Genomic DNA, 22,454 nt, shown 5'->3' with positions numbered 1-22,454 from the left:
TTTAAATGGTTCACAAAGGTCTGATTTTGTTTATGAATGTACATAAGAAAAGTATCTGCAGTCCCTAAAATTTTCAAATGCAAATTGAAAAAACACACATAAAAAAATACATACGTTAGTAGTGTCGTTTTTACACTATTCACGTTTTTGTTTCTTTTGTTTCTCTATGTGTATTTGATTTTTTTTAAATAGTTGTAGACACATGTTTTGTGAATATCCACACATTTTTAAAACATTCAAATGTGTGTTTATGAAATTGGGAGCATGAGAGCATGCGAAGGATGTTATCAGTGGCGGAGGCAGGGGGTGCCGGCAGGGGCCCCGGCCCAGGCCAACATGCAGAATTTTCCACACATAAGTGATTACCTGCTGCTAATTCTGTGCATTATCATGATTTTGCTGGCTTTGGCCCTCCCAACAAGATTTAACATCAGTTGGCCCCCCTAATTAAGTTTTCCTGGCTCTGCCACTAGGTGTTATCATTTAATACTTTTTGGTATACAAGCGGTGCTTATATGTATGATGTCATGTCTTATTTGTGGACACGTATGGGATAAGACCAGGTCTAGATCCGAGTCATCTTAAGTTAGGTGTACTATGGAGATTTTTGGTTAAATTGAGATTATCTATTAAAGTTTAATTGAAACTTTGCGAAATGTCTAGTTAGATTTCCAAACTTTTCGGTAAACACTAGATATTCAACAGTACAAGTTCGAGTGGTTGTGGACTTGTGGACTAGGGCAATAGACGTGTGCTCATATGTATGATGTCCTCTTTTATTTGTCAATTCATGTTGGACGAGGCCAATTCTAGATCTGAGTTGGTGTTAAGTTCGGTGTACTATGGAAATTTTCCAAAAAAAATTCAAAACTGAGAATATCTGTTCACAAATTAGTCGAAACTTTCTTAATTATTAGTTAGATTTCCAAACTTTTCATTAAACACATGATCATCACCGTCTTATATCATCCCACATATAACCTGGAAGTAATAATTGCATCAAACCTTCTACCCAAGTTGCACATTAGTACCACAATATAAGGGCAAATAATGTGCAATTATTGCTGGCTAAGGTTTGCGAAAGTTCCCGGCGACCAAGAATTAATAGCACCATTTTAATTAAAAAAATTCATGAACCTTCTTCGATCGTTATACAAAAAGTTTTTTTTAACACGATGTGTTGTTCTTCACGTACGTCACAGTAGGGTTCATTCTTGAAGAAATCAAGACATACATGGTTCTTATTTTAGTGAATTCTCTAAGATATTCACATGAGTGTGATGTCGAAAATAGCAAAAGAGATATCTCCTTGCAAATTCGGTCTTGTAAAAGAAACAATATCACTCCTTTACAAAAAAAGAAACAATATCACATACTCCCTCCGTTCCATAATATAAGTCTTTGTAGAGGTTCCAACAAGTGACTACATACGGAGCAAAATGAATGAATCTACACTCTAAAATATGTCTACATGCATCCGTATGTTGTAGTGCATTTGAAATGTCTAAAAAGACTTGTATTTAGAAACGGAGGGAGTAGATCGGTTGATGTGCATGTTGGGTAAATCCGTGTAAAACTCGCACGCCATTTTGATGTGCACGCCACAGGGAAGGCACACATCAGCATCAAGTTCGTACCAGTGCCCCAATGTGATGTGATGTGATGGCCTCATGCAACCAAAAAAATTTGCAGTACACCAGTAGCACCTCTGTTCTAAATAATCCATATTCGTTTCGGTAATTCGTGATTGAGCCCAGGCTCATCTTCACCCGATGAACAGTATCTAAAAACAATAGTGAAGAAAACAAAAAAGAACTAAATTGTTTTGACATTGAAGATATGACACTTTTTCTGCAAAAAAAAGAAGAAGATACGACACTTGAGGAACTCTAAAAAAATCAACTTTGTACAATGTTCTTTTTCAAAGTTTCTTTGAGACCAGTTTTTTTTTCCGAGACTCCTCGAATCTCATTTTACCATGAATTTTTGCATGCACGTAGCGCATTGGAGCATCTTGGACGCCAACAAAATTCAGTTGTTTCTTGAATGTTTTTGCTATTTTGTTTGAATTTACTGTTCACGCCTAGGTGCAGGTGCACCTGGCCACCGAATCGTCTCACTCTATCCATTTGCCCTTCTTTGTCCAGAAGAAATCCAATCTTGTTGAATGACTTCAAAACCATTTTTTTTAAGCTGACAGTTTGGGCCCATTTCCCGGAAGAAGCTGGTAGGGACATGTACAACGGTCTGTTCCTTTCACCACCACCCGTGGTGGTGGCTGGTGCCTTGCTGGTGACACAACTAGCCCATCCATCCATCCCCAAAGGCCAAAGCTAGCACACTGCACACCGCCCTCCTCCCACACCTGTTTGCATGTTTTTACAACTCACCCACGCAGGCTATGCTGGAGGGAGGAGTCGCACGTTGATGTTGCTGTCCAGTGTGCCCACTGGGCTTGGCTTTAGCTGCCAAAGGAGAGTGGAGACAACGAACTCGCTTGTACCACCTGCCGCAAGCCAAGCTGTGATGTGAAAATGGCTGCCTGCCCATGCATGCAGTGCAGAACCGGAAAAGCAAGAGGCAGGCGCATGGTGAAGCATATTGTACACCATGCTAGTGTGTGGATCAGTGGATGGATGGCAATATGGCATTGGGATCGGAGCACATGGAGGAGAGCCAGCGAGGCGATGGTCTCCTGGTCGGGCCCGGGGCTGGCTTTCGGAACGCCCCTGCACGAGCACGCTCTTTCTTCTCTTCTCTGCAAGCAAAATAGGCTTGCTTTGCCTGCTCGGTTTCCTTGGATTTTTGTGGCGGCGAGTGAGGCGAGCCCCTATAATTGGGCCGGGGTTTCCTTGGATTCCCATATAACTAATCGGTCGGGATTGCGTTCGCAGTTGGCTTCCTGCAAATTGCAGCGCATGTTGGTGCCTGCGTTTACCATGATGCTGCTTGCTTATTTTGATCCTGTCAGGCTACTGACTCCTTCTAGATCGACCGGGTCCGGGTGGCATGGCATGGCGCCGTACCATGTGCAGTGATCGTGTCGTGCGTGCCCCCTGGTTCTGAGGTCGGCAAATTTGACAAATTTGACCTATGAACGAAATCAAATCATAGAATGAACTGTCCGTGAAACTATTTCACGCGCCTGACCTTTTTGTGTGACGCCCGACACGAAGGCGCCACACTACACTGTGCAACGCCTCATAGATAGGCGCTACACGGCCAGCGTCGCACCCGTGTGATCCGAAAATTACTAAATCAGTGTGCAGCGCCTGAGAGCTAGGCGCCACACTATACAGTGTAGCGCCTAGCTTCTAGGCGTTGCACTAGTGCAGCGCCTGAGAGCTAGGCGCCACAGGTCAGCCGCGTGAAATAGTTTCACGGGCAGTTCATTCTGTGATTTGATTTCGTCCACGTGTCAAAATTGTTAAATTTGCCTATGAGGTCCTAGGCGTTCACCCACGGGCCACGGCCACGGTTGCTTCTGCACTTCCCATCATTCCTTGGGACCCCTTTTTAATAAGCTTCTTCCAAAAGCTTGTTTGATCTTCAGGTCAGGGATTTTACTTACCCGGCTGCGGTCCCCGGCAAAAAAGATATTCTATATGTGTATCGCCACTGTGCGTGCTTGACCCATGGACTGTGCGTAACATGGCGTGGAACGCGTGGCCTCCGGTGGGTGTGTGCAGGTGCAGCCCGGCTGGCCGAGCGACAGGCCCCTGTGCGGGATCCATCGGTCGCCGGAGAGGAGATCGTCCGTAGGCCCGGGCGCCGGTGCGTCGTGGTGGGTGGCGGTGCCGCACCCGCGTGCCCCCTCCCCAGGTGGAGGGTGAGCCACGAACGCGCCGCGGTGCGGAGCACGGAGTCGCAGCGCGCACAGGGGGCGGCATGTGCCGGTTGACCATGTGCCCGGCAGCCCCGCGCGCGTCCTCGCCTCGGCGCCGCTCGCTCCCCCATCCCCATGTGCGCGGCGCACGCCACGCGCACCGGCGAGGCGAACGAGCCACAGTGGCGTGTACGCTGGCATGGCATGGCCCGGCGGCACTGGCGGGCGTCTCCCCCGACGGCGACTGATTGGGCTTCGGCCCAATAGGCTCGCGCCATGCGTGGGGGTGTGGCCGTCCGAGTCCGCGCTTCTCGGCCGGAGGAGCTGGCACGACGTTACGTTGATTGATCGACTGACCTGACGCTCCTCTGCTCAGTTCAGTTCACTTCGTTCGTCCTCCTGTGTGGTGCTCAGTGTGGCAAGCGGTGCCATAACGAGCAAGCACCACCACGACCTTGTCACAACAGGAGCCAACAGATCGATCTACATGATCAATTACACTAGTGTTCTGTAACATACAGTATGGTTTAATTTGCTTCTTCTTCCTCTCCTTTTCCCCCGCTCTCGGTCTCTCGTTTGGAGTACAGCGCACTAAAGAAACACATGCATGGAGCACACAACTGATGGCCTCCACTGCATTTGGAAAGGGTAAAAAAAACTGAGAATGACAAGAGCATTTTGAGCTGACAGTAACTTTATACTAACTTAAGTATAAAGTTGAGTCATCTATTTTTTAACGGAGAGAGTAGACAGGATCAGCTTGTACAAGAGCATGGAGCTCAGGAACCCTTCTCACGCATCAACCTATTCCTTTGTAATATCCACACGAGGTTAAACAGTACGTTCAAGTCTAAACACAGGAAACCTGCCAAATTAACATGTCATGTCAGGCTGCAGGCGGGACTGATCGTGGGCGTCCTACGTGTCAACGCGTGCAAGTATGATACAATTTCCCAATGACTGCACTTCCTCAGTTCTTGCGTATGAAGAATTCGAAGTCACTCCCATGAATGAACAGCCACATCAAACAGTATGCCTACCATTTCTGAATCCTTAACCTTCTTGGATCCTCACACAGTCAAGCACGCCAACTGTCCTTTCCTCACCTATTCATCCAAAGGAAGAAGAACCTCAGCACATTTCGTACATGACCTCAAGCAGCATATAGCACATAGGAGTGCCGCAACAGATAAATCCATAAATCGCATAACAAACACACAATGTCAAAAGTGATATTTACCTCTCTTCGATTCACTCATTTATATACATGATTTCCCAAGCTACATGTAACACACAGGATTGCCACGACAGGTAAAAAGCCCCATACATATCACATACAAGGCATGGTAAATGAACAGAGATTTCGGTGCAGAACTTGTTTTCTTCTGAATATTCTAGAACTTGGTTTCAGTGCAGCCAAAAAGCATAGCAGAACTTGTGTACACATGGGTGCATGTGCATGTAATCTGACTAAACACATTAATCTAGAAGCAAATTGAGCCTTAACAGTAGAGCAAACCATCACAAGGAGGAACGAGTTTCAGGCCACAACAGTGCAATGCAACCTACATTTATTCTCATAATAATTACACTCATGACTAACATGAAATGGCCAAGCTGCAAACATGTAAGGCAAGATAATACTACGACTTACATCGATGAAGCTGAGCTTAGTTTTGGGCTTCGAACTCCTGCTTGCTCATGAATATTGCAACTGGCTCCCCAGGGGAAGGCGGGTTGTTGTTCAGCACAGAAACATGCCGTCCAGCTCTGGCACGAGCAGCTCCATCAGATGCTGACAGCACCTCTGCATGCTCAAGGCCCAGCTGCCTTCTGATCAGCTCCAGGTTCTCCTCAAGCACGTTCATTTCACCAAACGGAAGCTTCAAATTCAAAGCTCGGGGACCAATAGTCCTTGCTTCATCTTTCTTGAACCTGATGAAAGGCATGCAGAGCTTCTGGACTTGTGTGAAGCTTGCTTCATGTTCAACGAAGCAATTCTTCAGTGCCTCACTAATGTCCTCGTCAGGGGCAAACAAACGTGTTTGGCTATCATAATTCGGTTGAAGCACCCTCAAGCATTGCTCTTTCCATCCGTCATAGTGCTCGTTGACATATATGAGACCGACAGTGAGCTTGTTCTCTGCGGCCCGAGGTGGTGCCGCGCCCTTCTTGGGTTTCTTGGAGCCTGATCCTTGCTTCTGGTGCAGCTTCCTCATCAAAACAATTGAATCCTGTAAATACTTGTTTGCTATTCTTAGAGTAGGATCGGGAGTGTCTGCGATAGGCCATCCAGCCTTTACTGCAAAACCTTCCTTCCTTAGGATATTCTGCCACACATGTTCAGCATAGTGTGGACAAATTGGGGTGATGAGCCTCGTCTGAACTTCCATGAACCGCACCAATAAATCACGATTCATGCCTGCCGCTCCACAAGAGAGCCTGTACTCATCTCTAGCCAATTGTAGGTCATAGAACCCAGACTTCAAGGCATCTCTGAACATAAAGGAATTGTAGCTCTTCTCGGTTTCATTCACAGCAATGTTGATCTCATTGGCAAACACATGGTCAGCATAAGTAGAGGGAGGACCAGATCTCAGAGAAGATTGAGAAGCTATAACCTCTTCCATCCATGCAATTTCTTTTGTAAGCCTCATGATGGCAGATTTTGCAGTTTCAGTGACAAAATTTGCATCATCCATACCATCACCCGCATCAGCAAGGGCAAACCTGGTGGCATCTGAAGAGTACTCTTTAATGGCCTGCCCAAGAGTTTGGAAATTCCCTGTGGACTTGGACATTTTCTCAGAGTTAAGCATAAGATGTCCATTGCAGCGGAAGCCACGAGGCCAATGATGCTCTGGAAGGAGTGCTGTATGAGTGTAAATGCTGAATGTCAGATGGTTCTGGATAAGCTCCTTACCAGATACCCGAATATCCAAGGGATACCAGTACTCATATTCTTGCTTCATTTTGCTCAACAGAGCAGGAGGGATGTCGCTTTTGGGTGCCAGACCATCACAGAAAACATAATCCCATACCTCATCCGTCATTTGCTCTGGCCTAATAGAAGATCTTTCTTTTCCATACATGTCACCATTTTGTAGAAGATGCGCAATCGTGTAATACGCCATGTATAGGGTTGAATCAGAAAGAGATTCTACAAGGAACTGTTCATCAAATGGAATGCGAGTACCTAGGCCAAAAGAACGTGAACAAGCCCACTTGTTCAGCCAGCCCAATGTATGCTCGAACCCATTACGAGTTTCAGCTGAGAATGTATTCATGTTCTTCAAACATTTGACCGCCTTCTGCTTCCATTCAACCTCACCATAAGTTATGTACCATTGATCTGTGAGAGCAACGACACACTCATCACCAGATCTTGACATAACTTTTTTCTCAGGCTCACTATACAAAACAGCCAAGCCTTCTTCCAAAAGCTTGTTCTTAATCAGTGGCTTTGCTTCTTCAACCTTTCTGCCATTGTACTCCCCTACAACCATCACTCCTTCTGTAAACCCTTTAAGATATGTCATCCTTTTCGCTTCAGCAAGTTTTTCCTTGTCATATTGGCTCGTAATCTTAAGATCAACACACACCTTCTCAGCTGACTTGTCTCCAAATCCAGGAATGTCGATTATTGGTATAATATCAAATGGAAGAACCCACTCGTCTTTGACTCCAAATTTTGCTCTCAATGCCGGCTTTGTGACTAAAGCTTGCAGTGCCATGAAATCGTCTGGCGAATCGCTTGGAACACTAGTCACAATGCCAGTACCTTTATCTGTTAAGATAGTGAGCATGGGAAGCGCATATATGATTTCATTGAAGGAAAGAGGAGACTTCAATGGCAAACCAATCAAATCGTTGCCAGAAAGCTCAGCTAAGCAGGTTGGCTTTTCGGGGACCCTGGATAGATTCTGATATGCAAGATTAAGAGCAGACCTTGCTGTCAGAATGAAGACATCGGCATCATTGACCTCAAAAGCCCCGTAATTTCCATTAGGCAGCACCCAACAGTTTGTTTGGCCATACATAGTCTCTGGTCTCAATGTAGCTGCTGCCAAATAAACATTTTTTCCTTCCAAGACCTTCAACTTTGGGGGAAAAGGTGGAATCACCTCCATTTTAATCAGCACATATTCTTGTGGCTGTGCATTTTCACCTGTTGCCCTGTCATGGTCGGCGCAAGGTTGGCCATCCAATGGGGAGTAGACTGTGTACCTCAGGTCCTTGACAACTTTCCCCATTTTCTTGAGCTTTCTCATCTGCCATTGAACAAAAGCATCATAGAAAGGATTCATGTCGGTGGTTATGAATGAACGCCTCCAATCACAACCTAAGCCAAAGTCCTTAAGGTCTTTCACCGCCAACGGAGGGAAGTAGGTCAACCAGTGATAAGGATCTTGAAATTTGGCAATTTGTTCATCTAACAGGCCAAAGCTCTTCATGATCTCCCATTGGAACTTCTGCATGCCTGTCTTTGCAGCAGCCTTAGATTTCTTGCTCTTAAATTTATCTGGGGTAACGGCAGAAGCCTGCTCAACTTCTCTATCATCTGCCACTTCAGCACTTGAATTATTATTCTCTGGTTGAGGAAACACTGGAGGGTTTCCATACTGTTGTATCTCCCTGGCCAGCTTATCAGCTGAGGCCTTGATTGGCATCCCAGTACAGTGGAAAGCAAATGGCAATAGAACATTTGAGCCACGGAGTCTGTGGTATGCAGCACCAAACTCAAGCTTGGACAATGAGAACGCATGTCCCAAATGAAGCAATCCATTCATGTAAGGATACGGAAAGTTGCCGAAGAATTTTTCACCAGGGCCTGGAGATTTATTGCCCGGCTCAGCATGAAAAACTTTGCTATCCTCCCAACACTTTTGAGCATCTGACTGGATCTTGAGCAAAAGGTCTCTGCGTGCATAACGCTTGCCTTCTTCAGGATTTGATGACATTTTCCTGATTGTTCAACAAAAAACAGGTATCAGAGGCAAGCTTCTTGATTTCATGTACATTATTCCGGAATAAATTGTACATATTCAATGTAAAAAATAGCAGCATGGTGCAATCTGCTTTTAATTTCTCAGTTTTCCAACATAAGAAACATAGTAATGCTTAATGAAGTCAATGAGATGAAGCCATTCTGTAACAGAGGTACCGGAACCATACGAAAACTCACCAACAGGGGACACTCAAACAATTTTTGACATCTAAATCTAAAATTGAGACAAACTCTGCTGGCTAAAACTTGCATATATACCTAAAGTCCTAAAATTACGAGCAAGCACTATGTAAAAGCAGAATAAAGTCAATGTTTTCATGACTCTATATAAGTAGATGGCACGCAAACTATATATCCACACAGTACAGCAAGTCAGCAACTTGACAAGAACAATAACAACTGGAGCAAAAAAAATCATGACGTGACACCAATCAAAGTGAAAAATCCCCAAACATCATTTTCTCGCGAACCAGCTCTTATATTGGTGGGCCGGCAGGCCGCATAACAGAGAGCCTGAACAAGAACACGCAATGTATATAAACTGCCAATTAAAATATTAAAAGCACACAGTCACGTGCAAACTCGTAAACACAAGTATTCATAAGTTCCACATCCTTGACCCTTATGAAATATATGCTGTTCGAATTTCCCCGTCCAAACTCACAGATTTTCAGAAAAATAACAACAGTTCTGAACTACGCAAGCAACAAGAAGTAGATAATCCAAAGACAAATTACTGCATACCCAGTGACAAACTGGCAACTGACAAGAGCTAAGAATCATTCTCAAATCCCAAGCTCATGGCTCGAAGAAAAGCAATCACACTAGAAAAGACAGGAATCCATCAATGTGTTTGCCAAAATAAAATCAGCCGGTAAGGACAGTCACAGTTCTCCCATATGAACTAAAGAAGCATGCCACAATCATGTTATATTCTAGGTCTACAGAAAATATCACAGAACAATTTGTAAAATCAACCATGGTAGAGCTATTTCGCCTCCATCGTGCTCAAAATAAAGGGGCTGAACTGAAACCCTACCACGCGAAAGCGAGAACAACAGCATGCCATCATCAGTTCATCACAAAATCAGGCACGAAACACATCGGAAACTAGGCCGGAACACCACGCGCGAGTATAATAGACGGATCCGGCATAACTGTGACAGGACGTAGCAGAAGCCAAGCATAAACAGAGGCTACTGAAAACAAGCGTGCAGACGAGGGACTTCGTGTCTGAGATCGGGAGAGGAAGAGTCAGGAGGGCGAGAGGGCTCGCACCTACACGCGAGCAACCGCCGCGCAGAACCACCGCCCACCGGCGAGAGGAGCGCTCGAGTCGCCGGAGTGGAGAGCTGGTGGTGGTGGAGGCGGTCTCCTTTTTTCGAGGGAAAGCTCAAGGCGGCTTGACCAAGACACGACTACTGTTTTTTCAGGGAAACTGAGACACGATGAGCGTCACGGGGCCGAGTACAATACAATCGGCTGTGGGCCTGCGGCCCAATATAGTCTTTAACTTGGGCTGATCCTGGTTGGGCTGATGTGCTGGTCACTGAAGCGTGGGCCAACCGCTCTGTTATGTGACCTTTCTCCGTGTCCGCGCCTCGTCCTCTCCGTCCCACCACCAGCGAGGAGGAAGCGGCGGCCGCCTGTTCGACAGAATGGCGCAATGGGACGCGCTCGTGGACGCTGCGCTCGGCGAGCTGGCGTCCAGGAGCCTCCTGCGTGCTACGCGGCCCATCTCCCTGGCGCTGCCGCCCGCGCCGCCGGAGACCTTCCCAGGCCCCGGGCCGTGGGACCGCGCCGCCGTCGAGATCCGCCTCGACCGCGCCACCCTCCACCAGTGGCTCGCCGAAGGTCTGCAGCAGGCAGCTTAATACCGCTCACTTGCTCGCAATAACACCCTAGACAAATCTGCTTAATTCTTTCTGCGTGTTGCTTGCTGCCTTGCTGTGTGACTGTGTCCCTGTTAGCTGTTAGGATATGGTTTGCAAAAAGAAAGAACAACGCTCCAGAGTTTATTTGTGTTTATTTATTTATAGTTTCTGGTTATATTGCACTTTCAAGATTTACTGGTAGTGCTCACTACATGGCTTGTTCATGGGCACGTTTGGTTTAGGTGGCGAGGCCAGTGGCCAGGAAGAGGAGCTGGGTGAGAAGCTCATTCTTTTCTCCGGGAATGACTACATGGGACTCAGCTCACATCCGGCAGTCCGTGAGGCCGCAGCAAAGGTGTGCAAGTTCTGCAATCGTGGCGATTGTCAGGACTGTAGAGTACTCTGAATCGACGAGTCTCTGCTTGAGCTAACGATTGGGTGCGTTTGCTAGGCAGCTCAAGAGTACGGCATGGGCCCTAGAGGCTCCGCATTGATATGTGGGTATACTACTTATCACAAATTGGTGGAGGAATCATTGGCAGAGTTGAAGAAAAAAGAGGTCTAGCGTCACAGTTTTTTTAGTTCAAGTAGTCATTATTTCACAAGTTTTGCATCCTCATTTTATAGTTTTTTTTTACAGGATTGCCTTCTCTGCCCCACCGGATTTTCTGCCAATATGGCTGTGATGACTGCTCTGGGAAGTATCAGCTCTCTTTTGGCAGTTGGCAGGAAACCCGCAAAGGATGAGAGAATTGCTATTTTTTCAGATGCTCTGAATCATGCTTCGATCATTGATGGGATTCGCCTTATTGAGCGACAGCAAGAAGCTGTAGTATTTGTCTACAAGCACTGTGACATGTCCCATCTTGATTTCCTCCTGTATGTTTTTCATTTCTCAGTCATAATATCATTATTGCATAATATGCCATATGTAACCATGAACTGAGATAGCTGCAAATACAATATCATTATCTGTGCAGGTCCAGTTGCTCAATAGAAAAGAAAGTTGTTGTCACAGATAGGCAAGTTTTTTGTCAAATTTAATTTCCTCACTCAAGAAGTATATTTATGTTTCTGTGAAGTAGTAGAGGCATGCTTGTGCATGCATAATGTCGCACCAAATTCAGATGCTCTTTTATTGATACACTGCAGCTTGTTTAGCATGGATGGTGATTTTGCTCCATTACCTGAACTTGTGGAACTACGCAGGAAGTATGGATTTTTATTGGTCATCGATGATGTTAGTAATTTTTTATCCCCTCTGATACATTTTTGCAGAGTTTCTTAGTGATCGATTTTGTTGTGATTTTCCTTGAACAGGCCCATGGAACACTTGTTTGTGGTGATAATGGTGGTGGTGTACCCGAGCTGCTGGAATGTGAGAGTGGAATTGACATAAGTGTTGGGACCTTAAGCAAGGCTGCTGGCTGCCAGGGTGGGTTTGTAGCATGCAGGTAAGCAGACACTTAGATCAGGTTGTAGTACGAGTGCACACACTTCTGTACATTGCGGTACTGATTTTAGTTTAAAAAAAAGATCATATAAAGTGATTTTCAAGGTTCTGGATCATGTCATCTAAGTTAGCTTTGGCAAATTTGCACCACAGTGCCGCATGCTTATAATTCAATGAACAGGAGATAACTTGTTTTGCACATCTGCAACACTATATAGTTTATGGTACTGGACACTGGACTTCGGAATATCAGCACTCCACACTGCATGGCTTCCCTACACTTTGGACTTACTATGATATCTTGATAGTGTACTTCTAATAACTAAAGTTTTGGAATGTGTTGAGCAGCACCCGGTGGAAGAGTTTAATTCAGTCGCGAGGTCGTTCGTTCATTTTTTCAACTGCTTTGCCAGTGCCAGTAGTTGCTTCTGTTCAAGGTAATATTCACAACATACCTACTATGTCATAGAACCCTCTAAAATGAATATCGCAAGCTAGCGGTCTGTCATTGTTGTGTTCCATTTAATGAGCTGAGGTCCAATATTTATTTCTATCATTATTTTCTCTCGCCTTCTTTTCATTAGGAAATGCTTAAAATGATGTCTAGTGCTTTCACATTGGTCAGTAAGAATGATAACCGGATACAAACACTTCAGCTAGTTTAAGAAACTATAGTTATCAGGGACTTGCATTTTTCTGAACGAGAAACTATTACATTGCTTCAAATATCTGTGCTGTTTTCTGATTCCAGCGGCGCTCCATGTCTCAAGGAAGGAACGATGGCGGAGATCATTGGTCTGGAGGCATGTGCAGTATTTTGCATCCTTGACTAAACTCAATATAACCAGTCCCATAATTTCCATAGTAGTAGGAAGTGAAGAAGCAGCACTTAGGGCTGGCAGGTTATCTCTTCCTTCCAATTTTATTTAGTGCCAGTCTGGGTCATCTTATGTTCCTAATTATTCCATCTTTGGACTGCAGGCATATGCTAAGATCTGGATTTCATGTTACACCAATTCGACCACCCACCGTCCCGCCCAACTCATGCAGGTCCCTCCTCTCTCCTGTTTTTTTCAATTTGCAATCCACTGTCCGGTCATGAACTTCACCAATCTAAAACCTGCAACCACGAGTAACTGGACTAGGACTGTACGACCAAGAGTGTATAGCACATTATTATAATTAACAAATTTTTTTTTTGCGTGCACATCTTTGTATAGATGAATTCCTGCTCGATTTTAGTAAATATAATCACCTACCTTGATCAAGATTAACTGACCATGAATCTCTTGGCAGGCTGCGAATAACTCTGAGTGCTTCTCATTCGCCTGATGACATCAAAAGGCTGGTCGATGCGCTCAATCCCTGGCTATCTGACAAACATGCCAAGCAGAGTTTTGTCGAAGGGCATGCTGAGCAGAGCTATGTCGTGGCATCAAAACTTTAAGCAGCGTGAATTGAAGCTTGTAGGCGGTGACACTAGATGTGCTGGATTACATTGGAGAAAATGCCCATGGGGAATAGCTCGGTAGATGTTGACATGATCATTCATATCACACACGACAAAAATGTTTCCACAATTGTATGTATGATCTTCTAAGGCATACTACCCTGAAAGATACTATTGATGTAGACATGGATTTGGGTAGTTTCCATATTGGGAGCTTGAGACTGTTCTGTAACTGGAAACATCCTTGGTGCCGCCATGTAAGTAGAGGCTACCGAACTGTCTGGTAAACAACAGCCTGTTTGGAATGCAGGAATTTTGAGGGGATTTCACATGAAACTGTCCGATTCGCATAACTAGTGGCCTGTTCGGAACACAGGAATATTGTGGGAAATTCCACTTCATAGGATAGGAATATTATAGGAATAGGAAACCATAGGACGTGAGGTGAGATGTATCTCAATTCTTATAGGGAAAGGGGAAGAGATGTCCCTTGATTTCTAGGGTAGGGATTTTTCCATTGGCCTTTGAAATGTGAAGGATTAATTTCTATCCTACACAGGAATAGGAATCCATTCCAACAAAGCAAAGGGCTCCAAAGGAATTTTGCCTACAAAATTTCTATCCTTTTTCTCCTCTAAACCAAAGGAGGTCTGGACTTATTTGATTCGCATGATTGTAAAAACACCGGAATAGGAAAAACACACGATTAGGCCTCCTTTGGTCTCTAGGAATTTTGTGGGAGTTCTATAGGATAGAATCTTCAAGGTAAAATTCCTTCGGAGCCCTTTGGTTTGTATGAATGGATTTCTATTCCTATGTAGGATAGGAACCAATCATTCACATTTCAAAGGAATAAAAAATATTACCCTAGACTCAATGAAAAATTCCTATCCTATGCATCGAATGTCATCTCTTTCTCCATATAATTGACATACATGTCATCGAATTTCTTATGATTTTTCCTATTCCTACGATATTCATATCCTATGAACCAAAGGAGGCCTTAGAGTGTCATGCCCGATTGAATCCTACATGATTTGACTTTGGAGTTTGTTTGATTGCATCACAAGAAAAACAAAGAAATTTTCCAGCAGATTGGAGTGGATGCTAAGATTTACTATGGAAATCCCTATAGATTCAATCATACGAATCAAACGACCAACCTAGAACTAACTCCTAATTTTTTCAATCCTCCCAAAATCCTACTATAAAAATCCTTTGAACCAAAGAGGCAATGAAGTGTTGAATTCTGGCAGGAACAGGAAATAATCCCCGCTATCTCAAACCAGGGCCTGATCGAGATCAGCTGATCAAACAAAAGAAGCATTGAGGGGCTTGGCATTATGGAGGCCCTGGTGGACCTAAGGCTGGCCATAGTGGGGGTAACATAAGTAGCAACATGCTCTTGGGACTCACAAACATGCTTATGGGGCAGTCAATTAAAGAAGAGAGAGATGATTATAGTAACATAGGTAGATACCGTAAGATAACAAATGTTATGCTACTATGTGTCATGCATGGCAATAAATGAGACCACCTATGATACTCCCTCCGTCACGGTTTAGAAGGCGCGCTTGAAAATTATCTTGGACCTAGGTGGTTATCTATTGGTTGTGAGATGGGCTAAAAAATAGCATTCACACTACGCATGCATATAAAAATAGTATATCGGAGTACTAATTAGCTACTAGAAATAAATGCAATGCGCCCTAAACCTTGTCTATTGTGAAAACGCACGCAAATTTAACTGTGCCTTCTAAACTGTGACGGAGGGAGTACTAATCTATGTTACTATGCACTATGAATGTAGTATCATACACTAGTATCATATACATGATACTAGTATATGATACTCCCCACTATGACCAGCCTAACAAGTATAATACCCCAGAGTAACATATATAAATACTTTCATGTATCAAACGGAAGTAAACCCACATTTATTCCATATATCCGATATAATTAAGACAAGCACAAAGCACAAACTGGACACACATATGTATATCGATCGATGGTTGTCTCATCTCTCGAGCATAGTCTCTGGACCAATCGATGGAGTAGTAGGTAGCATATGAACCGGGTAACTGACTGTGCCATGGCATATCTTCAAGCTCCAGCTCCATGCACGCAGCTTAATTGTAGGCCAGGTAGCTGCATGCATGGATGGATGGATGGATCGAGCATTCAGGCTTGGAAGGTGTGCCTGGAGCAGGGCACGTAGACCCTGGCCCAGAGGTGCCTGCCCTTGATGATGAACTTGGCCGTCGGCTCGCCCCCGAGCAGCACCGGGATCATGTCCGCGCTCTGCAGCACCACCCTCCCGTACACCGGCATCTGCCCCGGCGCCGCCCTCTCCACCATCACGTCCTCCACGCACGGGCGCCCGTGCAGCCTGCATCCATGCATGCATGCATGCATGCATGCATATATATGATGACGGTCATCGTGCAAGTACGTGCGTTGTATATATTGACCAGAGATAGATATGCTGATGATATATAAGTAGTGGCGGCGCGATGAGCTTACGAGTTGAAGAACTCCCTGATGTCGTCCTTGTCGATGGGGTAGCCGCGGGAGAAGGTGATGAAGAGCGAGCGGAACTCCTCTGGAAGGCGGTCGACGATCATCATCTGATGCTGCTGGTGCTGGTGCTGGGGCTGGGGCTGGAGGTGGTGCGGCGGCGCCACCCGGATCGGGGCCCACGGCGGCGCCATCGCGTTCAGCTGGGAGAACCTCGGCGTCACTATTGCGTTCATGTCGGCGAACCTCGGCGTCGTTGGCGTCTGTGGGGGTGGGGAGGCGGCGCTGGCGAGCACGGGAGTGCCGATGGCGCGCGTCGCGGAGGCGGTGCTGCTCCTGCTGGGAAAGAAGACGGCGTTGTCGGAGGCGCAGGCGTCGTCGAGGACGACGCGGCAGACGGTCTTGTACAGTAACTTGACGCGGGGCATGATGTTGTCGCGGTGCTCGTCGAAGTAGGTGACGTCGTCGATGGGCTTGTTGAGGAGCGCGTTGGTGCAGGGGAGGAGCGTGCTGGCGCCGGCGAGCACGCGGCCGGCGAGGCGGGCGAGGCACGCCAGCGCCTCGTCGACGAAGCGCAGCACGACGGGGCCCGGGAGCGCGGCCGCGCGGCGCATGAACTTGTCGTTCCCATCGGCCTCGAACCAGAGCCAGAGCGCGATCACCCACCTCATGTGCTCCTTCTCCTGCCCGAGGTCGCGCACCAGCCGGTGGAAGAAGCTGCGCTCCTGTGAGTAGAATATCGCCATCTCACGCATTCCAGCCATGGCCGCCTAGCCACCACTACCTCACTCGATCCCTCACTCTCACACAAACTCTCCCTCCCTCCCTCTCTCTCTCTCTCTCTCTCTCTCTCTCTCTCTCTCTCTCTCTCTCTCTCTCTCTCTCTCTCTCTCTCTCTCTCTCTCTCCTCTCTCTCTCTCTCTCTCTCTCTCTCTCTCTCTCTCTCTCTCTCTCTCTCTCTCTCTCTCTCTCTCTCTCTCGCTCTCGCTCGCTGGCGGATGGCAATGGCACGGCGAGGCGGGGTTGATAAAGGCCCAGCTCCGTGCTCTGGCACGCCGCGCGTGCGCGTGCGTCCACAGAGGTTTGTTGCGCGCCCCGGCTACGAGACAAGGCCAGGGCGCGCAAGGGAGAGCACGGCTCGGCGTACACACGGCACCCTTCACATGGAAAGCTCGGCATCGGTCGCCTCACCCGCCGGTTGCCGGTGCGCGCGCGGTGATCAGGGGCGAACTGAAGCCCCCCTCCGCTAATCTCGCGGTGAAGACCAGTAACTCCATTGGGTTTACACATCCAGTAGCCTCGAGTTCGTCGCGGCTCTCCGGAAAAGGCTTGCGGGTAAGCTGCAGAGGACGTGGAAAGGAGGCCGGTCGCACGCGAGGCGAGCAGCCGAGCGCACGCCGTCCATGGGAGGGGCTCCTCGATCTCGGCCGCATATGAACGCATGCATCCAGCTCAGCGGTGAGATGAACCACCGTTGGTCTCTTCTGATGCTGGTTCAATGTGAGCCTTGTTGTTTACTGCGCCTGGTTTCACGCAAAGGTAAAACTGCCAAAAATGGGATAAGCTTCGGTTACCAACACGACAATGCAAAAGCTCGATGCAGCTGGAAAAGGTTAGCCCTAAGAAGTTAGAAATTACATCATCTCCCCCAGGTCTTTCTCCTCACGCCACGGCTTTGGTGGAGCGGATCTGGTGTGGTGACTCTCTACAGCTGCAACAAGGTAAGCTCACCTGGGGGCTCGGGCTAACTGGACATCTTCCCTAAAAGAAAAAACCGTTCTTCGGTCTAGAGTCCCTAAGGAGGATATAGAAAACTTCTGAATTATACCGCGATTTAATCCGGTCATCTATCTAGATAGAAAATTCCTAACGATGAAACTTGTTATAGGCTAGGTTGTCGACATATTGATGTCTACCATCCTCTTGACATGATTAGATCTGAGCAAATTTATTTTCTCTGGCATGGAGGAGGGAAGGGAGGAGAGATGAATTTACCCATCTGTCAGCGAACCTCCGTTGGTATTGTCGGATGACAATGGACGCGGAGGAGAAAATTGTCGGCACCGAAAGAAAGGGATATAGAAAGAGAGGAACTTTTGTATGGGTAAACCGAAGGGAAAGAAGTATAGTGTCACCCCCACCCCCTCCCCCTCTCGGCCGCCGATGAATCATCGGAGTCGGTAGGGAGAGTTTCATATATAGAAGAATAAACCGCGTCTTATGCGCATTACCCGCAAGTATTTTCCAGAACTGCAACAAACATAAAGCTAGACATGTAAACATAGTAAGTTACTGATCATCACGGCTAAATTAGAGAAGGCTCCACTTCACTCCCCACCGTCAACCCGCGAGTGTGGCAACCATGGTGAGTTTTCCATGTGTGGCTAAGAGTAGAGGAGGTCTGCTAGGCAAGAGTAGAGGAGATGGAGATGGAGCGAGAAACTTGCTTTATATAGCCTCGACGACGGAGAATTCGAGGCGAAAGGGACCAAAACTTGTTACCTACGATTGCGAGATTCACGCCGATCGACCAGTTGGCAACCATAACACGACTTGTTTACGCAACATTTCAACGGGGGAGAAGCCCCCACCCCACCCACACGCACACGCAAAAACCTCGGTTCAATAGCTTTACCGAGATACAAGGCTGGCTTACGCAACAATTGAAGGGGGGGGGAGCCACCTCCCCAACCCATATCACCCACCCACACGCACACGCAAAACCTCGCTCAATAGCTTTACTGAAACATGAATGGGTAACAAGTTTAAACCCAAGATAAATTCGGCTTTTCTTTATCCCAATCTTATTTAAGTCAAGTTCGAGCTTACCAAATCCAAAGCCAAGTAAGTTGTTTTCAGGGGGAAACTAGGTGAAAGGATCGATATTGTTGACTAGAGGGAGGGGGGTGAATAGGCAACTACCAATTTTTAGCTTTTCTTAACAGATTAGGTTAAGCAACAAATAGGTTGTCTAGATGTGCAACTAGGAGAGCAACCTATATGATGCTAGCAACAACACAAGCAAGCAAAGGATACCAGACAAGTAAAGCTTGCACAAAGTAAAGGTAAGAAGTAACCACAAGTGGAGCCGGTGAAGAGGAGGATGTGTTACCGAAGTTCCTTCTGAAGGAAATATGCCCTAGAGGCAATACTAAAGTTGTTATTTTATATTTTCTTATTCATGATAAAGGTTTATTATTCATGCTAGAATTGCATTGATCGGAAACTTAAATACATGTGTGAATACATAAACAAATACCGTGTCCCTAGTGAGCCTCTACTAGACTAGCTCGTTGATCAAAGATGGTTAAGGTTTCCTGACCATAGACATGAGTTGTCATTTGATAACAGGGTCACATCATTAGGAGAATGATGTGATGGACAAGACCCATCTGTTAGCTTAGCATATGATCGTTCAGTTTATTGCCACTGCTTTCTTGAATGTCAAATACATGTTCCTTCGACTATGAGATCATGCAAATCCTGGATACCGGAGGAATACCTTGTGTGCTATCAAACGTCACAACGTAACTGGGTGATCATAAAAATGCTCTACAGGTATCTCCGAAGGTGTTTGTTGAGTTGGCATGGATAGACATTGGGATTTGTCACTCCGAGTATCGGAGAGGTATCTCTGGGCCCTCTCGGTAATACACATCATAATAAGCTTATAAGCAAAATGACTAAGGAGTTAGTTACGAGATGATGTATTACGGAACGAGTAAAGAGACTTGCCGATAATGAGATTGAACTAGGTATGAAGATACCGACGATCGAATCTCGGGCAAGTAACATACTAACAAACAATGTGAATTACGTATGTTGTTATTACGGTTCGACCGATAAAGATCTTCGTAGAATATGTAGGAACCAATATGGGCATCCAGGTTCCGCTATTGGTTATTGACTGGAGAGGTGTCTCGGTCATGTCTACATAGTTCTCGAACCCGTAGGGTCCGCACGCTTAATGTTCGTTGATGATATAGTGTTATATGAGTTATATGATTTGGTGACTGAATGTTGTTCGGAGTCCCCGATGAGATCACGGACATGAAAAGGAGCTCTGGAATGGTCCGGAGGTAAATATTGATATATAGGACGATGATATTTGGACACCGGAAGAGTTTCGGGAGGTACCGGGTAGTCATCAGATCACCGGAAGGGGTTCCGGGAAGCCCCGGGAGGTGGATGGGCCTATTGGGCCAGTAGAGGGGAGCACACCAGCCAGCAAGGGGCTGGCGCACCCTCCTATGGCAGCCGACCTATGGGTGAAAGGAAGGAGGGGGATTCGGCCTCCCCCTTCCTTCCCTCTCCCCCCTTTCCTTTTCCCCCGGCACAAATATGGAAGGGGCGCGGCTAGGGGCAGGAGCCCAAGTGGGATTCGGCCCCACTTGGGGCACCTCCTGGCTGCCTCCCCTCTCCCCCACCTATATATATGTGGGAGGGGGGCGCCACACATAACGACGACAATCTCTTAGCCGTGTGCGGCGCCCCCCTCCACAGTTTCGCCCCTCGGTCATATTTTCGTAGTGCTTAGGCGAAGCCCTGCGGAGATAGCATCACCATCACCGTCACCATGCCGTCGTGCTGTCGGAACTCATCCACTACTTCGCCCATCTTCCTTGATCAAGAAGGCGAGGACGTCACCGAGCTGAACATGTGCTGAACGCGGATGTGTCGTGCGTTCGGTACTCGATCAGTTGGATCGCGAAGAAGTTCGACTACATCAACCGCGTTACTAAACGCTTCCGCTTACGGTCTACGAGGGTACGTAGACACACTCTCCCCTCTCATTTCTATGCATCTCCATGGATAGATCTTGCGTGTGCGTAGATCTTTTTTGTTTTCCATGCAACGTTACCCAACAGTGGCATCCGAGCTAGGTCTATGCGTAGATGATATGCACGAGTAGAACACAAAGAGTTGTGGGCGGTGATAGTCATACTGCTAACCACCAACATCTTATTTTGATTCAGCGGTATTGTAAGATGAAGCGGCCCGGACCAACCTTACATGTCCACGCACATGAGAGCGGTTCCACCGACTGACATGCAACTTGTTTTGCATAAAGGTGGTTGGCGGTTGTTTGTTTCTCCTACTTTAGTTGAATCAAATTTGATTATGGCCTGTCCTTGAAGAAGGTTAAAACAGAAAACTTGATAATCACCGTTGTGGTTTTTGCGTAGGTAAGAACGGTTCTTGCTAGAAGCCCGTAGCAGCCACGTAAAACTTGCAACAACAAAGTAGAGGACGTCTAACTTGTTTTTGCAGGGCATGTTGTGATGTGATATGGTCAAGACGTGATGTGATGTACGTTGTTGTATGAGATGATCAGGAGCCTTAGGGTTGTCTCTTAATTACTGTATGAAATGCAAGCGCCATGTAATTGCTTTACTTTATCGCTATGCGTTAGCAATATTTGTAGTAGCAATAGATGGCGAGACGACCCCGACTCAACGATGGAGATCAAGGTGTCGAGCCAGTGATGATGGCGATCATGACGATGCTTTGGAGATGGAGATCAAAAGCACAAGATGATGATGGCCATATCATGTCACATATTTTGATTGCATGTGATGTTTATCCATATGCATCTTATTTTTCTTAGAACGACGGTAGCATTATAAGATGATCCCTTCACTAAATTTAAAATAAAAGTGTTCTCCCCGAGTATGCACCGTTGCTCAAGTTCGTCGTTTCGAAGCACCTCGTGGTGATTGGGTGTGATAGACTCTACGTTCACATACAACGGGTGTAAGACAATTTTGCACATGCAGAATACTTGGGTTAAATTTGACGAGCCTAGCATGTACAGACATGGCCTCGGGGCACTGGATACCGTAAGGTCGAACGTGAGTCATATAGTAGATATGATCAACATAGAGATGTTCACTATTGAAGACTACCCCATCTAACTTGATGATCGGACATGGGTTAGTTGATTTGGATCATGTATCACTTAGATAACTTGAGGGATGTTTATTTAAGTGGGAGTTCATTAGTAATTTGATTAATTGAACTTAATTTATCATGAACTTAGTCTTAATAGATTTTGCATATCTATGTTGTAGATCAATGGCCCGTGCTACCGTTCCCCTGAATTTTAATGTGTTCCTAGAGAAAGCTAAGTTGAAAGATGATGGTAGCAACTACATGGACTGGATCCGTAACTTGAGGATTATCCTCATTGCTGCTCAGAAGCATTATGTCCTTGATGCACCGCTAGGTGACAGACCTGCTGCAGGAGCTACTGTAGATGTTATGAACGTCTGGCAGGCTCGATCTGATGACTACTCTATAGTTCAGTATGCCATGCTTTATGG

At 46.3% G+C, this 22,454-nt stretch overlaps 3 protein-coding genes across 3 annotated transcripts; 1 reads left to right on the top strand and 2 right to left on the bottom strand.

The window, feature by feature from the left end:
* Window positions 1-4,502: 4,502 nt before the first annotated feature.
* Window positions 4,503-10,308, bottom strand: LOC109735236 (leucine--tRNA ligase, cytoplasmic). Its single transcript, XM_020294444.4, has 3 exons — window positions 10,113-10,308; window positions 5,481-8,791; window positions 4,503-4,932 (listed from the first exon to the last, which is right to left on the bottom strand). The coding sequence occupies exon 2, from the start codon at window positions 8,785-8,787 to the stop codon at window positions 5,497-5,499; it is 3,291 nt and encodes a 1,096-aa protein (XP_020150033.1). The 5' UTR covers window positions 8,788-8,791; window positions 10,113-10,308; the 3' UTR covers window positions 4,503-4,932; window positions 5,481-5,496.
* A 110-nt stretch (window positions 10,309-10,418) lies between these two features.
* LOC109735235 (8-amino-7-oxononanoate synthase) lies at window positions 10,419-13,850 on the top strand. Its single transcript, XM_020294443.4, has 11 exons — window positions 10,419-10,688; window positions 10,951-11,063; window positions 11,160-11,267; window positions 11,349-11,587; window positions 11,689-11,730; window positions 11,861-11,948; window positions 12,029-12,162; window positions 12,510-12,598; window positions 12,913-13,063; window positions 13,143-13,211; window positions 13,458-13,850. Exons 1-11 carry the CDS (start codon window positions 10,493-10,495, stop codon window positions 13,606-13,608), a joined length of 1,380 nt encoding a protein of 459 aa, XP_020150032.1. The 5' UTR covers window positions 10,419-10,492; the 3' UTR covers window positions 13,609-13,850.
* Window positions 13,851-15,587: 1,737 nt separating this feature from the next.
* Window positions 15,588-17,020, bottom strand: LOC109735229 (uncharacterized). The gene is made up of 2 exons (XM_020294436.4): window positions 16,138-17,020; window positions 15,588-16,003 (listed from the first exon to the last, which is right to left on the bottom strand). The coding sequence occupies exons 1-2, from the start codon at window positions 16,893-16,895 to the stop codon at window positions 15,796-15,798; spliced, it is 966 nt and encodes a 321-aa protein (XP_020150025.1). The 5' UTR covers window positions 16,896-17,020; the 3' UTR covers window positions 15,588-15,795.
* Between the last annotated feature and the right edge of the window lie 5,434 nt (window positions 17,021-22,454).

This window comes from Aegilops tauschii, chromosome 1 (genome assembly GCF_002575655.3).
Source record: "Aegilops tauschii subsp. strangulata cultivar AL8/78 chromosome 1, Aet v6.0, whole genome shotgun sequence".
Classification (NCBI taxonomy): domain Eukaryota; kingdom Viridiplantae; phylum Streptophyta; class Magnoliopsida; order Poales; family Poaceae; genus Aegilops; species Aegilops tauschii.
The sequence above is the reverse complement of the archived record's forward strand: the minus strand, read 5'-3'. Positions and strand labels throughout refer to the sequence as shown.

Excerpts from the sequence above, each read along its gene's own strand:
- LOC109735236 (XM_020294444.4), bottom strand. The coding sequence starts at position 8,787 with ATGTCATCAAATCCTGAAGAAGGCAAGCGTTATGCACGCAGAGACCTT.
- LOC109735235 (XM_020294443.4), top strand. The coding sequence starts at position 10,493 with ATGGCGCAATGGGACGCGCTCGTGGACGCTGCGCTCGGCGAGCTGGCG. Across the intron at positions 11,268-11,348 it reads CAGAGTTGAAGAAAAAAGAG|GATTGCCTTCTCTGCCCCAC; the intron begins GTCTAGCGTCAC and ends TTTTTTTTACAG. Across the intron at positions 12,163-12,509 it reads GGTGGGTTTGTAGCATGCAG|CACCCGGTGGAAGAGTTTAA; the intron begins GTAAGCAGACAC and ends TGTGTTGAGCAG.
- LOC109735229 (XM_020294436.4), bottom strand. The coding sequence starts at position 16,895 with ATGGCTGGAATGCGTGAGATGGCGATATTCTACTCACAGGAGCGCAGC. Across the intron at positions 16,004-16,137 it reads ATCAGGGAGTTCTTCAACTC|GCTGCACGGGCGCCCGTGCG; the intron begins GTAAGCTCATCG and ends GCATGGATGCAG.